This window comes from Mastigoproctus giganteus, chromosome 2, assembly GCF_048544385.1.
Source record: "Mastigoproctus giganteus isolate SK-2022 chromosome 2, ASM4854438v1, whole genome shotgun sequence".
Taxonomy (NCBI): Eukaryota; Metazoa; Arthropoda; class Arachnida; order Uropygi; family Thelyphonidae; genus Mastigoproctus; species Mastigoproctus giganteus.
Window position 1 is genome coordinate 233,647,028 of NC_143576.1, and position 16,685 is coordinate 233,663,712.

The 16,685-nt window shown below is 35.1% G+C and overlaps 1 protein-coding gene across 1 annotated transcript; it reads right to left on the bottom strand.

The window, feature by feature from the left end:
* Positions 1–1,157: 1,157 nt before the first annotated feature.
* On the bottom strand, positions 1,158–14,858 carry LOC150090251 (synaptic plasticity regulator PANTS). The gene is made up of 4 exons (XM_090369034.1): positions 14,746–14,858; positions 10,482–10,527; positions 7,312–7,430; positions 1,158–1,440 (listed from the first exon to the last, which is right to left on the bottom strand). Exons 1-4 carry the CDS (start codon positions 14,803–14,805, stop codon positions 1,213–1,215), a joined length of 453 nt encoding a protein of 150 aa, XP_090225160.1. The 5' UTR covers positions 14,806–14,858; the 3' UTR covers positions 1,158–1,212.
* Between the last annotated feature and the right edge of the window lie 1,827 nt (positions 14,859–16,685).

Here is a 16,685-nt window from a genome sequence, read left to right on the forward strand (position 1 = left end):
TTAAGGCTTTGAATGGATTGAGCAAGGTCAATGCTGATGGCGTTTCTCCTCTTGCTCGGACTACACACGTGATGCAGCATTAATTCAGAGCAAAGATGTTGGCATGATACATATGCAGAAGTTTGCCTTCATGTCAATAAGTAGTTGATTGTCCGGGCAAACTTTCATCTGTTGTTGTGGAAAGGCCCTTTTTTTTTTGGTTTATGCTGTATAAGCTTGATCTCTTGCATTATTTGTCACAACTAATATGAATACTAAAAATTAGCACTTCATCTAAATGTTGATGTAGTTTAAAATAAAACATACAGTTGAAAACAATTAAAATAAAGGCGCCTCCGTAGCCAGGAGCAGCAGTGCTTAGCACACGCTTTTTAATTAGCCCTGGGTTCGAGCCTGTGATCACCAAATACGGAGGATGCGGAATGGTCAGGGAATGACCACCGCATATAATCCCGGGGCATATGGCCTTAGTTACTAATGCTTCTAAAAAAAAAAAAAAAAATTAAAATAAAAAAATAATACACAATATATCCATATGATTCTAAAAAAATGCTAATTACATCCCAAATTATTGTGATGTTATTAGTTTTAATTATTTTGTTCCTAGTCTTGAGGAAATTGGAAAAAGTTAACTCATACCAAATTAACAAAGTTTATACATATTTGGTATTCTGCAAAGTATGGACTACCTGCTTCTAAAAAAAAAAAAAAAATTAAAATAAAAAAATAATACACAATATATCCATATGATTCTAAAAAAATGCTAATTACATCCCAAATTATTGTGATGTTATTAGTTTTAATTATTTTGTTCCTAGTCTTGAGGAAATTGGAAAAAGTTAACTCATACCAAATTAACAAAGTTTATACATATTTGGTATTCTGCAAAGTATGGACTACCATATATAGTGGTCTGCCAATTTCTCTACACAAAAAAGGCCGAGAATAACCAACCTATAAGGATGTTACCAAAATTCCATGCATCTGCTCATGGATAAAAATCCCACACAATTATGTAGGCATAACCACAATTACCAGAGAATGGTAAATTTCCATAAAAACACTGCCATTAATACAAAACCTAACTACATTTAATAGCATGATCCCATACTACAAATAATAAATATTTTCTAAATAAATTCTTTGTCTGCCAAAGATACATAGTTCATAAAATATATCAATTACACAATTTGCTTAACTATGAATGATACTTCATAATATTACACAGGACTGTTTATTTTCAGGTGTATTTAATTTCCCTTCTTTCTCTTCATTTCTTTTGAGTTGTAGAAATGTATTTTCCTGTTTTTTTAGTTCCCACTCAGGAAGTGGCTTGTCCCAATCAAGTGGTGGATGGTCACGGAGCTCCCAAACATTATTAGCTAATGATGCTTCCTTTCTTGTTTGTATTCGCTGTCTTTCACTTTCTAGTACTTTCATCTGAAAGGAAAAGCAAAATATATATATGATCATATCAAATTAAGACATTAAAGAAATAATTAAATGACACAAAAAAGAAATGTTCTTCCTCTATACATATTTTTAGATTTCATATTTTTTTAGTGGCTCAGAAACGGGATAAATGATAGCATGAATGATATGAGTATATATCCTAAGTAGAAAAGACAGAAGATAAATCAAAATGATAAAACTGTTTTAGGATATTTTGCAGTTATATAGTTTATAAGCCTCATTTTAGGAAGGATATGGATATGTTGAATTGGTGAAGAGAAGATCAACATGATTAGTGAGAGGAACAATAGAATGCCCTTACCAGGAAAGGCTTCATTTCTGCAAATTGCAGCATCTGAAGACAATGCACCTGTGAGGAGATATGATTGAGATATTTAAGGCCTTAAATGGATTGAATAAGCCAATGCTGATGAAATCCTTCTCCCTGCAACAGACTACGCACATGGGGGTGGGCATAAATTCAAACTGAGGAAGGATGGTTGCAGGACAGATGTGTAGAAGCTTTCCTTCAGCCAGTGGGTAGTTTATTGTTGGAATAAACTTCCATGTGATGTTGTAGCAGTGGGCAGGTTTTTGAATACATTCAAGAACTAGACAATAGACGGGAAGTGTTTTTTTTTTTTTTTTTTTGCTGATGCTGTATAAGCTTTCTTCCTTGCATTGTTTTCCACTATCAATACTAACAAAATATCTCATCTATCTGGATGCTGTGCTGCTAAAATTTTGATTAGCACATTTCCAACAACTCCAGAATTATTCCATAAGAGTATTACAAACTAAACCCAAGTAAAAATAGTCTTCTTCAAAGGTGAAGCGTTACATATTCGAGATTGTGAAATACCATGGCAACTCATTGTGAAGGTATTCAAGATATGAGATATAATTAAAACGATGCATTAAAACTACCTTGATGGTAGAAATGATGTGTGTGCATTACCTATGTATAAGTAAACTTCTTCATAGTCTTAGGCATTTAGCCAAGAAATATATTTTAGATAACACCCAAGTTCTTAAACATTTAATAAACTCGTTAACAGCTGAAAAAATCTGGTATAAACTAACTTTACAGAATTATATCATCTTTGCTATACATCTTTTCCAAGAGTACAAATTCTCATGTTTGAAATTACCTCTAGAACAAATTCTAGAGGTAATTTTTTTTTTAAAGAGTACAGGTTACTCTCACAAATATTTCATAATGAAAACTGACAGAAACTATTAAATGTAGCTGTATAAGATATTAATGGTAAATTTTTTTCCCCATTTATTATACTTTTTTTTAATAATAAATGAAAATAAAGAAATTTCCAAATATGAAAAATTGCCAAACATTTGATTTTCTAGTACTATGAAAATCAAATGTTTGGAAATTTTTCATATTTTAATACTACTACTGAATGAGGGTTAGAAAGGCAGTGCATGGAGCACCTACATATTAATGGTAGGTAGATTCATGCAGAAGTGTAGTAGCATGTGTTTGAGTTAACCATGGTTCGAGCCCACATTGACTGTTGAATACAGTACCAACTGTTATTTATAGTCAAAATTATTAGTTTGTAAACTCCTCTAACTTATGTGGTCATGCTGGAGCATAAATAGAAAATTGTTTTGTGTGTATATTATGCCTGTGAAAGTGTTCATGGATGAATTTAGATTTTTTTTAAAAATTAGAACCTATAGTACTCAGCAGTGCATGGGTTTATTATGGTTGAAAAGAATTTTTTTTTTACAAAAAATAAGATGTTTTAAACAAGTTCTACTATAAGTCAGATTAGTTATTTTATTGCCCTCTTGATCAACTTGAAGAGTTGGCAGAGGGTATTCTTAAAGTGCTGACTGTTTGCATAGTGCAGGTCTTGTCATATGGAAAAGAAAAATGGAAGCACCCTATTGTCAGCAACACTGTGGATAGGTTTTGCAATCAATTTAAGAAAGTCAATGATGTGAAGGACATGAGACTAGAGGAAAGTCAAGTTTTAAGAAAAGAAATCCCAAAAAGTTGAACTGATTTATACAATTACAAATCAGTTCAAATAGAATAATTCATTTTTAAGAATTTTATTGAATGGAATAAAGAGATTTTGAACAAAATAAAGTGAAAGAAGAGATTTTAGGTGAAGCATCTTCTAATACAGAATTGAGGTGTCTCAGTGAAATATTACACCTTTAAAACTAAACTGTCCACTTTAATTAATCAGTGCAATTAAGATAAGTGATAATTGGGAAAACAGATGGTTGATATCCAATTAGAAAAAGTGGAGTTTAACTCCTTCAGTAACAGCATCACATATATAATGCTGTCACTAAAGGAGGAGGATTATTATAATTTTTTTTTAACACAGTATCTTAATGTGTAATGAGCTTTTCTGACCTCTGGTGGCATATCTTGCCCATTTGTATGCTCTTATGTGATAAAAGGATGGTTGAGTGGGAGAAGACAGTGGTAATCAATGGACGCTGCTCTTCGTGGACTAATGTTATTAGTGGAGTCCCCCAAGGTTCAGTGTTGGGCCCATTGCTCTTTTGTATATTTATCAATGATATTGATGAAGGTATATCAGGCTTAATGTCAAAGTCTGCAGATGACACAAAGGTTGGCAGGGCTGTTAACAACAGTATGCAACCTGCAACAGGATCTAGAAAAGTTGGGCAGATGGGTGAGATGTGGAAACTGAAGTTTAACATTGACAAATGCAAAATACTGCATATCAGAAGCAGTAATCTCAGAAAAATTTACCAACTGTGTGGGTAGTGGATAATGAAAAATACCTTGGGGGTAACTGTGCAGTCAGATATGAAGTTTTCAGAGCAGTACAGACAGGCTGCAAGAGCAGGTCATGGGGTCTTGTCAATGATTTACAGGAATTTTGCTAGCACACATAAGGAGGTGATTATCCCTTTGTATAAGGCAATGGTCAGACCACACATTGAGTACTATGTACAAGTTGGAAGGCCTCATTTTAGGAAGGATGTAGAGTTGCTAGAGCAAGTACGGAGAAGGGCAACAAGATTGTGAGAACAAAGGGATGTCCTTACCAGCAAAGGCTTAAGTTCTGCAAATTGCAGCATCTGGAGAATAGGCACCTGTGAGGTGATCTAACCGAGGCGTATAAGACCTTGAATGGTTTCAGCAGGCTCAATGATGATGGAATTCTTTGTCTAGCTTGGATTATGAACCTGATGGGGCATAAACTCAAGAAAGACAGTTGTAGAATAGATGTGTAAAAGTTTGCCTTTAGCCAGTGGGTAGTTGATTGCTGGAACAGGCTTCCATCTGTCATTGTGGAAGACGATAGATTAAATAAATTCAAAGAACTGGACAAACTTTTGGATCAAATGAATGGGTGAAATGGGAAGTGTTTATTTTTTGGTTGATTGTTCACCTTCTTGCATCATATGCCTCTACTAATGCTAATGGGACATAAAGTAGGATGGCACACACATAAGGATACTTTATGATATGCAATTCAACGTGAGAATGGGCAAGACAAAAGATTTATGTGCCTCTGAATGTGTCATGGTAGGAAAAAAAGGAAACTTTTACAAATAAGGTAGTTTCCAACTGTTTCACAAGGTGTGATTTTATTTTGGTCTCCCTAAATGAAAAAAAAAAAAAAAAAAAAAAAAAAATGACAAAGAAATACTGGTCTGAAGAATTGACACACAGAATGCATTTAGCAGGAAGAGACTTCTGCAGATATTTTGGATGTTGCATCTCTGCACATCTACAAAAATGGCATAGCAAACAAGGAATTCAAAGTAAGGACAAAGTAAAAAAAAACCTGTCAATTATCTGATTGGAAAGTTACCTGAATATTTTCTCCCATGAAGAAATACTGCATTAGAGCTTTTAAAATGTTTTGCTATGATGTTTTATGTATTAGCTCATATAAACCCCAAAAATAAAATTTTTCAACAACACATTTTAACTAGTTATTTTTTTTATTGTTAGAGCTGGACTGCATGGGAAAGACAGTGAAATTTATCTCTCTAAATAACCACTATTATACTATGTAAGTTTTTTACACAAGTTTACTCAGCTTATTGACTAAATATACTATACAATTAGGTAACATTCTGGGAACCTTGCCGGAACCCATTATCACACCATACTTGGCTTTAACAGTACAGCTAAGTATGGTTTGACGATGGGTTCTGCAAGGTTCCCAGAATGTTACCTAATTGCATAGTACAGTGGATGCCCACTTTACGAATGGTTCACTATATGATCAAATCACTTTATGAATGACTCTCCATAATAAAATACCATTCAGCATACAATTTGTGGCAAGCACTAGTCGTTGTGTTCATGTTTGCAAATTGAATTTTAATTCTATTAAACGACGATTCTAATAAGTGAAAATAGGAGGAATATTATCCACAGGCTATAAAAGTAAAGATCACAAATTTACACTTTATTACCTTACCAATTAACAAAATTAAATGATACATGAAAATTGTAAGAATATTTTCCACAGGTTAGCAAAATAAAAATAAATTTACGTTTATGTGCATAGCTTAATTAATATGTACATACTAACTAGTTGATATTTCTGTTCACTGACATTTTTTGGGGGGTGTTGTAAAATTTAAAATAGTAAAAAAGATAAGCAATCAATAACAAAGAATACAGCATGCACAAATCGCAACTAACACAATACGCACAAGTGAGATATGGAGTAACCAGTTTATGAAGCTTAAATATTAGGAATGAAGGGAAAATTTTGAAAATTTATTTTGTTTTTTATATCATTGAAGCTTTCATGGACTGGGGGGGGGAAACACATTTCACCACAATAACATAAAAACCCACAAAATTCCAGCTATCGGTATTACTGCAAATGCAATAAGATCGAGTTTACTACATATTTGCAATAGATTGCACTAACAGAAAAGCCCAATAAACCAGAAACTGCAAATTGTTTTTATTGTTTGATGGTAGTGACTTTCAGAAATGTGCTTTAGAAAAATATCACAAAGGCATTCAAAATTGATTCTTATAACCGAGATAATGATGAAAGTGTAGTGCATTTTAATGATTTGAATTGGTTTTTTTTAAATTAAAGCAGCCTATTCCACTAACCAGTGATCATGTTAACCGGTGCCTACTTATTTCATTTTATGATGGGATGGGCTTACGATTGTCTCCAACATGACCACGTGGTCCTTCCTCTCAGTCAATAGCAGCGTTTGTAAACGTGTTGGCTGCATGTTTTGTTTTGCATAATTTAGTTGAAGTGATTTTTTTTGTTGTGCTTTAATTAATATATTAGTTTTAATCAATATGTACAATTTCCATTATAAAAATAACCCTTTTAGAGAGTTAAATAGTTTAGTTATATAGCAAAAATTTCCACTTCTGAGGTCTTCACACGAATTACCAAAAAACGATGTGTTATTTGGTTCATATTATGATATTTTCGTGATACGATGATGTTTCTGAAACATATTAATATTGTAAAGCAGGGGAGGTCCACTATATATTTAGTGAATAGGCTGAATAAACTAACTTAAATGGTATAATAGTGGTTACTTAGATAAATTTCACAGAAAATCACCACATCACATGCTTTATCTACAAAATACAGTGAAAACAATGCAAGACTGCAAAGGGTTAATACACCATAAAGTGAAGTTGATAAGACAAAAGTTTAAAAAGATTAATCTTCCTCAGTGAAGCATGAGCTCACATAATATCAAATTATTAATTAATTAAATATCATGATGAGAAGGCATGTAGAAAGAATTCAGATGACGTACAATTTGTTTATGTGTTATATACAAATAAATACCGAAAACAACCATACCAATGTGTACAATTAATAATAAGGCACTTACAAAACAATCTTTGTCCCGCTTCTTTCTCCACTTTGAACAATTTTCATAATCTGTCTTCCACTGTGAACAATCTATTGTCTTCCCATGGATGAAATACTGATGGAAACGAGCTCTAATACCTATAAATAAATATAGCTGGATGATGATAATCTTATAACACAAGGAAGATAAACTAACTGGTCTAAAAATAACATTAAAAAGAAGTATTTCATTCCATATGAAATTTTGAAGTTTTCAAAGCTCTTTTTAGTCTGCCAGTGTTGCATCCCACTTTCTAACTCTACAACATCCATAGTCTTAAGAACAAACTCACAAAAGTTTACCAAAATGCTAAGTGGAAACCTCAATTCCTTATTTTTAACAGAAACTTGGTATGAGATGATATCAACTTAACTTTGCTAACATCTAATTTTGATTATAATTCTTTGAACATGAATCACGGAACAAAAGAGAAGGTACAGTATTTCATTATGCTATGATAAATAAAAAACAGAGCTATGATGCTCAAATGAGTTCTACATTTATATTAATATATAGAAATAAAGAGAAATTTACTTCAACGCTTTTTTATAGAATAACTTCACTACGGCACGCTCCTGAATTCAGTCAGACATAAAATTATTACTCAATGGCTTCCTTCCCTCAAAGACATATGAATGGTCTGATGTATCTGCAATTGATAGCCAAGATCTCCCAACCCGACCACCAACACATCAAACCACCAACATACAATTCTGAGTGCCAGAAGACATTATGTCTAATAATAAAATCATTAAAAAGATTGTGGTGTATAAAAGTTAATGATTTAATGAAAATTAATTAATGATTTTAACTTTTATACATCATGATCTTTTTAATGATTTTATTATTAGACAATGTCTTCTGGCACTTAGAGTTGCATATTGGTAGTTTGATGTGTTGAGAGATCTTGGCTATCGATCGCAGATACATCAGACCATTCATATGTCTTGGAGGGAAGAAAGCCGTTGAGTAATAATTTTACGTCCAATTGAATTTAGGAGTGTGTTGTAGTGAAGTTATTCTACAAAGAAGCATTGAGGTAAATTTCTCTTTATTTCTATATATTATGATATGATAAAAACTATCCACTGAAAAAATTCTACTTCCACATGCATAGTTAAGTTTGGGGCTCTTGCAGCTACACTCTTGCTCGTGGCATTATTTTTACAGTAGTGGCCATCTTCTAATTTAACTCTATTTACTGAAGTCTCTTTGCTTGATGTTACAACCTGAATAACCTCTTATTGATAACAGGTGACTAACCTCTGATGTCCATCTGCACAAGCTCTATGAGATACATGGTGGACCTAATATGCATGGGACCAACTTTTGCCCATAATTCAGTCCATATATTTCTTGGCATGGACTCCACAAGGTGTTGTAGGGTGTGTCTGCACATTGTCACATGAATGTTCATAGTATCATATCTATTTAGACTCCACATCACTCCTAGCCTCCTTTCCCCCCCCCCAAGGCAGTGCCTCTGGTTCCATATTAATATATGGTTATACTGGATGGCAGTCCTTGCCTGTCTTGATGGGTGAGTACTGATGAACTTCTCAAACATACAAGGAAAACCCTCCACTCTTGACTAAATGCAAATTCAAAATCAAAGCTCAACCCTCCTCTTCTATTCACACTTACCTCTAGTTTCCCCTCTGCCCTCCCAGGCAGATGATGTTGTGCATGTCTTGGACAGCTACATATATGTTTGACTGTGCATGTGCGTGTAGTGCCTTAATGGACTGAGGAAGTCCCCACCCTAGGAACACCTTAAGCATAGCTGTGTGTTGCATAGCTGGTGTATGGTGCACAGAAGCCTGAGGCTTATGCTGCACCAGCCAAAAAGAAAAAACAAAAATTTCTGAATTACCCTGTGTGTGTGTGAGAGAGAGAATCAGAAGTAGAAGGGAATCACCAAGGAAGAGAGAGAGAGAGAGAGAGAGAGAGAGAGAGAAGAATGATGATATCCAGCTCAGGATCCTGGGTTGCTGAATGAATGGAAATGTACAGTTTTAAATGTGCACCCTGGAATATGTTTATACAAAATATTTTAAAATTTTAAATTTATTATAAAAAAATAAATAAATAAGAAATTTTGTATTTCAGATGCAGACTAAGTTGGGTATATGTAGAGTGAATGAACTGGTTGTGTGTAAGCTATGCGATAACCAAGTGAGTGGTCTGTGCTTTGTAGTTTAAAAAAAACAATTGTATGGTGTTGTGGTCTTTATATTCAAGTCCACCGTCTTTTGCAAGTGCAAAAGGTGAGTGAAACATGTGACTGTGCCTGTTCATCTGTTTTTGGGCACCAGAATATGCACTGTACATAAAAAAAAGTGGAAAATGTGCTATGTACCTGTAGGCATGACAGGTGCGTGACTAGTCGGAGTGTATGTGTTGACCCTTGTGTTCCGACAGGCACCCCCTCTCCCAACTTGACTGTGGTGGGGGTAGCTCACTTGGGACACTCCTTACGATGCTATGCTGTTTTTCCTTTTCTTAAGCAGCATGGCATGCTGTCTGGCCAGTGCAAGATGTCACAGTCTTGCCAAGCAGCCTAGATGCTTGGCAAGACTGAGACCTGTACGGCAAGACCTGTACCCTCCCACAACTTAGGGCATCCTGACCCTTTGACTTTATTGCCCTTCTAATCTCCCAGGGCTTTGCTCACCTTCCTCCCCACACTTTTCACCCAGTGGGCTCTACCACCCTAAACACACTACTGTTTTTAATAGTCCCACCCCAGTAGAGAGTGGGTTGCTTCTACATGGGGTGCCCTTCTGTCCCTTTGAAAAAAGGCCCATACTCACCAGATGTGAGCCCCTGGGGTAGATTGGGAACACCTAAAATATCTCCAGCCATGCAAAGTACAGTCTCATAAATTAAGAATGTACTTAAAGCTCAGTGCCTTACTATAGGAACAGGCCTACATATTTATTTTATCCATATTCTACTAAGAGAACAGCAGAAATGTTTTCTGTACCATCACAGAGGTACAGAAAACAGCAAACCAGATAAAGTATAGTGAAGCAGAAAACAAAAACTATCAAGAATAAAAATTACCCTACAGTTAGAATAAAATTACCCAACTATTACCCTACAGTTAGTATAAACTCTGTAACTAAGTGTACTAATGTTATACTCACTTGTGCAGTCTTTATATTCCTCTCTATACCACTCACAAGGGAAAACCTAAATAATAAATGACACTGACTAAGCTTTAAAGTATTGTTTAATTTTTTTTTTTTTTTTGTCTTTTGAAACCTCTAAGAAGTTAAGATTACTGATAAAATTAAAAATTGTCCACTTTTTTTTTTTCAAATAACACTTGATCCACATGAAGTGTAAAAATGTTATCTGAAAAGTTATTAGTATTGGTGAGATTCACTTTATGAACACCATTATTTATCCAAAAGTACTATCCTTTCAAATGTTTCAATGTAGCAGGTAGGTGGTGATCTGAAGGAACTCAAACTAGCGGGTGTGGCAACAGTTCGAAACCTAAATTGTTGATTGAGCCCTAGGATTAGGAGTGTTATGCAATATGACACACTCCTGATCTGGAAGTGCCGGTTCCCCCACAACATACATGTCAACTTTCACTAGCAAAGAAGATTAATATTCACTTGTAACTGATTTATTCTTCTGAAGGTAATTCATGAGCATCACCCCTTCTTTGTTCCAAAAAAATCAATGCCATCACTCTGGTAGCTGATGGTACCGCTAGTGAAATTCCTCGTAGTAAGAAGGTCCTCACTGCGCATTCCATGGATTGTTTTGTCTCTGAATCATAGTATTAAATCCAAGTTTCATCCATGGTCACCAAATGGCTGGTAAACTCATTTGAATCCTGAACAAATTTTATAATAATTGTTTTTGTACATCCCACTTTTGCTCTGTATTCAAATCTTATAGTACCCATTTTGCCAAAACTTTCCTGTGCACAAAATAATACTAAATTTTTTTTTCCTTCATGGACAATTTTTGTCCATGAAGGAAAAAACCCAATTTAACGAAATTATAACGATTAAAACCCAATTATTATATTTATAACCATATTTAATAATTTTTCAAAATCAGGGCATGAATAGTATTAATGTGTTATTGGTTGACACAGCAGATCATTAACAGTTGAGTTCATCAGTTGTACAATCCAATTCTTGATAGTAATGTAAGATGGACAATCATTTGTAATGTCTCCATCACATGAATTTGCTTCTCACACAGCACTTTAAAAAAAGTGTTCCATTACTGCAAATGCAACCAGATTTGGCAGGTATATTCTTCAGGGGAAGTAGAAAAGAACTGCAAAAAAGCAATTCACAAAAAAAAGCAACCACCAGATCACTTCCTCTGCAGCAGTCCCTTGCTCTGATGTCTATGGGTTGGTTTAAAGTCTCAGCAGTCAGCCTCTCTCAATGTGGATATGTGAAGAATAACTTAGACTGAATAGTCATTCATCCATGAAGGTCATACTGGGGCACTACTCTTGGATCTAACTAACATGTTGACAATGCCAGTTGTAACGGTATTTTATCTATAATAAAGGGAGAGTGAAAAAATAATAGATCATATTGTATACATGCTTCCCCCCTCTCTCTCTTCTGCTGGTTTTCAGAGTTCAGCAGGAGATATTCCATTCTGAAGTAGCTGCAAACTGAGTAGGGAGTTGATGTGCTATTTTCCTATGTCATCTAGCAGTCAGGGCTACTTATTAGTCATCTGTGTTATGACTCAGTGGAACTTTTACAGATCATTGGGATACTCCTTCTGTCCTTTGGAACTATCTCCACAATCAGAATATCACATTTGGATTGGCATTCAGGGCCTTTGCTACTTCTGCCTGTCATTGCCATATCCATTCTACAGCTCTTAGACTGTGAAGCCTCTCTAACTTCTTGTCATGTAAAAATTTAATGTTTCCTAAGCTTCAACCTTCCAGGAATTTGGCTAAATATTAAGTTTAGATGTGTGGAAATCTGTATTAAGCCAAAGTAATTGATCGTCAGAATAAACTTCCCATTGACATTGTGGACACAGGCAGTTTGAATAAATTTGAAGAAGGTTTGAACATATTATTGGAGTAATGGCAAATAGTTTTTTTTTTTTTTTTTTGGCTGGTGCTTATAAGCTTTGCTTCATCATATTAAAACATTACTCAGATGTGAATGGCATCCAAGCAGAATCTCTGTTGACCATATGTAATGCCACTCATTTTAAACTGAAAGCTGCATTGTTTTTTCCCATTCTTTGATGAAACTAATATCCCATCCTCTTTCGATCATAATCTACTCTGCATTGGAGATAAAATACCTTAAACCCACTTCTCCAAATTTTCTATGTACATCTTCAATTGTTTGCTTTAACTTTCTGTCACTTGCGCTCTCAATTTAACAAAGATGTTTAATGGCATCTGTGTGGATACCCCTTTTTGTTTTAATTATAAAGAATTAATCTTTAGCATTTTTTACTGAACAGAAAAGGATCGATTAATTATGATTTGATAAATTCAATTAAAAATACTGAGAAAAATAAACAAGGGAAACCATTAATAATAATGAAGAAAGTTTTTAACATACTTTTTTTTAAATTTTCAATGTGACTCATCCCTGGATCGAAACAAATGCTACCTAGCATTTGTTTCGATGCGTAGTATACAATGTGAATATCAGTATTTTTGTCAGCTGTTTGTGTTTAGCCAGTAGAACCAAAAGTCTATTGCAAGGCTAAACATTTGTTGCTGGCATCTCACAGATGGTATGTGGGAATGGTAATTGCTTAGAATAAAGATAGATGCTTTTGCTTACCTGGCATCTCTTAAATGCCAAATAAAAAATTAGCCTTGTAATTCATAGTATATCAAAATAAAAAAAAAAATAAATAATAAATAAATATTTTAAAAAGTGGTGTTTGTCAAATGTCACACTGGCAGCAAAAAGTGAACCACAAATCCTACTAAATCTACCTATTGGCTGCCTTTATGTCCCTTAGCACATAAGCCAGCTTGTACCAAATTTGAACTGTAAAAAATCACCAGATCAAATACTGGATCCTTAAACAGCAAACTTCTGGTCCTACCAACCTATAACCACATTTATAAGAATCTTCACCACACTACTTTCAACAACTCCACTCCACCTGCCAAGCAAAGTCAAACTCCTGCTAAACCTTTGTTACAATAAACTGGACTTTCAAATCATATGACATACAGTGGGATGGAGAATTTCAAAGTCAGTCCTAGGAGAGAAAATTCTAGACTAATCTCCATATTAAATAAGTTGAAACAATGAAAGCATTACTTCCCTGTCTTCTTGCCACACTGAGTCGCACTGGATTTTGACCTATGGGCTACAGACAAGGATTATGCCTGTGAACACACTTGTACAAACATAATGCCTGATCAAGTTAACATATAATACCATATCTAGTACAATACCATTATAATCAAACTAACCAACTACAGAAATGCTTATCAGGTTATCTGATGTTTCTGCCATAATTTAGAAAGTTTATATATATTCAACTAACTCTTATATGCTGCCTCTGCAAATGCTAATATACACACAAAAATTAGTTGCCATACAGCAAGCTAATATGATGAAACACAAGATTTGTTTTGATTTATTCAGGTTTTGAGGAGAATACCGCCCCCTCTCCTTCTTAACCTGAATCCGCCTCTGCATAATATATGAAGTTCAAATTGCATCCATGACCAACAGCAGATATTGGGTGGTAATAACAGGTAATTACCTCCCTAGGGTTAACAAGTTTTTGGACCTTTTGCCATTGATGTCTGTAAACAGAACATTTCACTATGCCCCTGTATGAAAGCTGGGGGCTCAATTGCTGTCCTCCATCCTTAACATCTGGTGAGTATGGGCATGGCACACCCAGGGTCCTGAGTTGGATATCATCATTCTTCTCTTTCTTGGTGATTCCTCTCTCTCTCTCTCTCTCTCTCACAGAGTAACTCGGGAATTTTTTTGACTAGTGCAGCATAAGCCTGAGGCTTCCTTACACCATATGGCTAATAATAATAATAAATAAACATAAAGGATGGAGGCTGGATCCGCTCTTGAATGAAAACATCAAATTAAAATAGGAACGTGAGGAGTTTAAGGCTAATATGAATGAAGTAACCCATACTTTAGTACTCTAAGGCCTCCTGGCTGTGGCGGGCACATTATTGTATCTGTATCTTTACTGTACAATTTATATTCAACTTGAAACTTTAGTTAATTCTTAATTTAATTAACTAAAATTTCAAATATATATTTTATCAGAAAAAAAAAAAAGAAATTAATTCAAATGAATGAAGCGCCACTTCATAGCATCACGTAAGACACGTGTTTCGTGCACAGCGACAGTTTTACCTAATTTACCACACGCAAAAAAAAAAAAAAAACTTACAAGCCAAGCATCTTCAGGGAATGATTTTAGTTCAGAATCATGAACAACTTCACATTCCATTTTTGATGACTATACATAAAGAAAAAGAAATATCAAACAATATAATACTGCATTAGTTCCAGAAAATAACGCCACACAGTGTTGGTTTTCCTGTCCTAACTGTCTGGTGGAAACTTCTTGTCATCATAACAGGCAGGACCGGCTTCAGGGACGATCGAACAGCGGGACCCCACATGGAGACTTTTTTTTTTTTTTTTTTTTTTAATTCTATCCTTCAGCAGCTCTCATACATTGTTTCTTTTTTTTAAATAAAAAAAGTAATTTTCAGTTAATAGTAAAAGTATAATGCATAAACCTAATAGCAATTTTGAGAGGGCTCACCAAAAAACCTCGCACAGGGCGCAATAGACCTGGTCCGATTAGGGTAATAGGCACTGAGTACCGTAGATACTCCAGTATAAGCCGAGAAAACTTGAATGTTTTCATAAAGTAGTGGGCCGCCTTATATATGGATCGTGTCAGGTTTCTACACATGGACAAAATTTTTTCATATGTAGAATGGATAGAACCAGAATATGTAGAATGGGCAGAATTTACCTTCAGACATCATTACTATGTCTGACATCAAACCGTACGTTTTGAAAATGGGGCATTAGACCATGGACGGTACAGAAGAAAATTTTTTGATGAATCACATAATGAAGACAGTTCGTTGTTATTGTAGAGTTTTAGGAGCATCAGCAACTAAGGCCATATTGCTCCTTGTATACTGTCGGTAAATTGCTGGGTTCTGTAGTCGATTTTCTGTCCGCTAGAAGAAAAACCCGAGTATCCAAGAATAAAAACCATGCTATCCTCGCCTGAGAACGACTAACTGAGTCATGTTGTGAAAAAGGCCTATAAAAATTCCTCACGTCATCGAAGCGACTCGGGTCTTTTCCACCTAGTGTGGGGAGGTGGCGGTTCTACCAATTGTGCTACCCACGAAGGCAAGACAGTTCAAAATAGTGTTGATGACCCATTTAATGTGTATGACAATCATCCAGAACTTACACAGGATGCAACTGAAGTAATTTTTCGGCGAGAACGAAGGGTTTCGTGGCTCTGAATAAAATTAGGGATTCAAAGTTTTTACCAATAAAATAATTTTTCAAACAACTTCAAACAGTTGCTTAATTATTGTCTGCGCGTGTAGCACAGTGGTATCGTCACTGTCCTCCCCACACCGGGTGGAAAAGGCCCGAGTTCGAATCCCGTATATAACGCGAGGAACTTTAATGGGCTTTTTTCACTCCGTGGTTGTTAGTCAGTCTCAGGCGTAGATAGCAAGTTTTTTTCCCAAGAAACTGGTGTTGTTCGTCCAGCAAACAGAAAAATCGACCATAGAAGACATGCAATTAACAGACATAAGACACAGCACGGCAGATGAATTTGATTAATCGGGTGGCCTAAATGTAATAGTGTAGTAGGTTTTTTTTTTTTTTTTTTTTTTTTTAGTTGCTTAATTATTACTCCGTGGCTTAGTTAGTCGGTCTCAGGCGTAGATAGCAAGATTTTCCCCCGGAAACTGATGTTGTTCGTCCAGCAAACAGACAAATCGACCATAGAACACACGCAATTAACAGACATATGACACAGCACGGCAGATGAATTTAATTATTCGGTTGGCTATAAAGCGTTTACGGCTGAAGCCTCAAGCTATGGAAAAGTCTAGACTATGTATAAGTATAGTGCAAAAGCATCAATAATTCATAGCCAAATCTGAATTAACAGAATGTTAGCAAAACGGCGTCGTTTTAAATTATATCTCATATTGTGAATACCTTCACAACGAGTTGCCATGATATTGCACTACTTCGAATAAGTAACGCTTCACCTGAGGAGAAGACTAATGTTACTTATATCAGATGGATACCACCACCCAGCTGGCACCGTTTCAG

Bases quoted from the DNA above. Each gene is read 5' to 3' on its own strand.
- LOC150090251 (XM_090369034.1), bottom strand. From the start codon at position 14,805: ATGGAATGTGAAGTTGTTCATGATTCTGAACTAAAATCATTCCCTGAA. The intron at 10,528-14,745 runs GTAAGTTTTTTT...TTTATTATTTAG, and splicing joins TCCCTGAAGATGCTTGGCTT to GTTTTCCCTTGTGAGTGGTA. The intron at 7,431-10,481 runs GTGAGTATAACA...ATTTATTTATAG, and splicing joins GGAATATAAAGACTGCACAA to GTATTAGAGCTCGTTTCCAT.